Source organism: Nematolebias whitei, chromosome 5, assembly GCF_014905685.2.
Source record: "Nematolebias whitei isolate Nwh7 chromosome 5, NemWhi1, whole genome shotgun sequence".
In the NCBI taxonomy this organism is placed as follows: Eukaryota; Metazoa; Chordata; class Actinopteri; order Cyprinodontiformes; family Rivulidae; genus Nematolebias; species Nematolebias whitei.
Genome location: NC_056502.1, coordinates 29,643,275 through 29,646,631, shown reverse-complemented (window position 1 = coordinate 29,646,631; position 3,357 = coordinate 29,643,275). Strand labels below are relative to the sequence as shown.

At 39.6% G+C, this 3,357-nt stretch overlaps 1 protein-coding gene across 1 annotated transcript in view; it reads left to right on the top strand.

Annotated features, from left to right (window-relative positions):
• zgc:110410 (uncharacterized protein LOC553618 homolog) overlaps positions 1–3,357 on the top strand; it is a 17,614-nt gene that overhangs the window by 2,719 nt on the left and 11,538 nt on the right. The window contains exon 5 of the mRNA XM_037677272.1: positions 1,105–1,158. Within this exon, the coding sequence (XP_037533200.1) occupies positions 1,105–1,158 (54 nt within the window). The remainder of the gene's footprint in view (positions 1–1,104; positions 1,159–3,357) is intronic.

Here is a 3,357-nt window from a genome sequence, read left to right as displayed (position 1 = left end):
ATTGGATGGATGGATGGATGGATGGATGGATGGATGGATGGATGGATGGATGGATGGATGGATGGATGGATGGATGGATGGATGGATGGATGGATGGATGGATGGATGGATGGATGGTAATTCTGATGAAATACAATCTAAAATGAGTAAGTTATTCTTCATGTGGGAAATCTACCAGCATTTTTTTATTATTAGTTTTTCCACAAAAAATAATAAAATACCAATTTTGGGATGTTTCTTTCAGCCATACAGCTCACAAAAAAAAAACACATTTTATTCTTTTGGAAAAATTTAATTAAAATTAAAATATATTTTCCTGTTTGTTGTTGTTGTTGTTGTTGTTGTTTTCTGTTTTGTTTTGTTTTGTTTTGAGGGTTTTCACGAGAAGAACAACCTAACCATTTTGAATAGTTTATTTTTAATTTACAGTCCATACAAAAAAAAATACATGAAAATATATTTCATGTGTCATGGTAGATTTCCCACATGAAAAATAACCTGCCCATTTTAACTTGTTGATTTCCACAAAATTAACACTTTTGGAATCCAGTAATGTCAACGTAAACATTTTACTGGTAAATCTGGTAAGTCTCAGGTATCCCATCTTTTCCCCAGCCCTGAACGCAGCATTAACTTTGTGAACCTGGAGCAGTAAGAAAGTCTCAAAAGTCATTCACAGGCAGCTGATCCGTGCGCTCATGTTGACTGATCCGTCCCCAGCAGGTGATTTGTGCACGTGCATTTGACAATTTGTGTGCGCAGAAAATTCAGTATTCATAAGTGTTACAGCTGCCAACATGCAAACTTGAGCATATAACCATCATGGATCCTGAAGTAATACACAGAGGTACAATAAAAACACCGCTGGGTTTTATTTAACTTGCAGCCGTAGGTTGAAGCTTCTGTCGGTTTTGCATAATAGATGCAGCAGAAGGTTACTCCAGTTTATTTTTTACACAGAGACTGTGCTCAGCTCCCATGAGTGCAATGCTCTGTCCTTTATTAAAAATTAATACAATTATTCTGCTGCTTTTATCAAATAAATTGTGTCGTTAATAACCCATTCTCTCCTTCTGTACCTTATTTTTTCTTATCAAATACCAGTAACACGCTCAGAAGATGGGTTATAGAACACCACTGGTTCTCCTTCTCCATGATGTAAGTAAAAACAAAACGCCCAGTATCCCGATGCTTGCTCAATAATCCAGGTAGAAAAATCCAGCAACGTTCAGTCAGGTCATCTGGACAGTTTCTTTTTTGTTGAGACATTTTGTCCTTCATCCAAAGGACTTCATCAGTCCGAGAAGCCACAAACAAACTCGGTCCCACAACAGCACACTCCCATAGTGGGTCAACCAGTTTGCTGGTGATAAGATGGTTTCTGAGGCCCGCTCACTCCCCCGTCGACTCCTCTGAGGCACAACAACAAAAGAAAAGCGTCCAGATGACCTGACTGAACTTTGTTGGATTTTTACCTGGATTACTGAGCATGAACTTTGATGTTTTGTACCACTTTGGATATGGCTGCCTCAGAGGAGTCAACGGGAGAGAAGGCTGGCCCAAGTAACCATTTTATCACCAGCAAACTGGTTGGTCCACTATCGGAGTGTGCTACTTATGGGACTGAGTTTGTTTGTGGCTTCTTGGACTGACAAAGTCCTTTGGATGAAAGACAAAACGTCTCAACAAAAAAAAAATTAATCATTAAGATGACCTGACTGAACGTTGTTGGAAAAACCCCAGTAGTTGTGCACACAGTAACTTGAAACATGAGTGAGGTACTGACATCCATTATGGTGGCTTGCCACGACAAAATCCAAGATGGCTGCCATCATATATATATATATATATATATATGTATATATGTAAATCTCGTGTGCTGGATATCTTGAAAAATAAGCAAAGTGTCAACTTCCATTTGGGTGTGTGGCTGCATCTGCTTTAACCTTTAAAATGCCCAGTTTTGGGAAGTCCATTCAGCTGCTTATTACACAGAAAACAACACTTTTATTCAGATTCTAGGAGTTGTATTTCATCTTTACGATCCTGACCATACATATCATATAAAAGCTAGATCCCTCATCGGCTGCTGCGGCGCAGGAATTTCGGCCGCCATCTTGGAGCGGTCGTCTTATTTAGTTAAAGCAGAAGATGTCTCAGCACTTCGCAGCTTATTTCTGTTCTAATCGACGGACTGTTGACGTCAGGTCTTGGGGGATAACTTTTCACAAGTAAGATGAACATATTATTGTTAGTATTTTGTGAATATAATATTACTGTACTGTATTTATGTCCACCAGCTGATGTGATGTTCAGTGTAACACGGTGTTCAGCTGCAATGAAGCTGACTGAGATCTGATGACAGGAATATTTTTCTAACAAGCATACTCACTATTTCAGCAGCTTTGGTTCATTATCAACAGATATGCATCAGAACTGGAGTTTTGTTTAAGTTCTAAGAAATTTAAAAATAAAAAATTGGGAGAATATAGGAAATAGAAAATAAGATTGACCTCCTTTGTACAATGTTTTTGTGTAGACACAAATGTCCTGTTTTCATTTTGAAGGTTTCCCAAAGAACAAGATGTGAGGAAGAGGAGGAAGTATCTTTGAGGAGGGTTCATCTGAGCAGTGAGGATTTTAAACTGGAGGATTTTGATCAAACTGGTCAGACTGTCCGACTGAGAGATGGTGTGGTACCATCGGTTCACCTTCAAAGAGTAGGAGCATCATTATAAGTTCATTAGAGTTCATAAAGTTACATATTTTATTGTCAGTCACAAGGTGAGACACCTCCATGTGTTTATATGAACAGGTAACTAGAGACTGTAAAGTTCATATTCATGATGTTTTTTATTTCAGCTTGAAAACTGCAGGACTACAGGAACTCAACAAAAGCTGGAGCTGCTCTGTCTGTGGCCTCTCAGGAACGTGCACGTCACACACACACTCTCAGGAACGTGCACGTCACACACAACCTTGGCCTCATAATGTGAGTATTTCTATTTTAAACTTTTATTTTTTCATTTACTCTTTATTTACCCAGGTAGTCTCATTGAGTCACGAGAACTCATTTTAAAGAGAGACCTGTTTAGGGAGCAGATGGTGGGGGTTGAGTGCCTTGCTCAGGGGCCCAGGGTGGGGGCCAATGAGGGTGGAGGCAGGTGTGGGTGTTTCACCTTTTCCACCTCATTTTGATGTTGACGGTACCGGGAGTTGAACCTGTGACTTTACGATCACAGGCCCATCTTGTAACCTCTGCTCCACCACTCCCCCACATAACATCATATCATAATGATCATATTAAAATCTCACTGGTTTCCTTCCAGATGTGTTAAACAGCTACTGGTCCCCCTG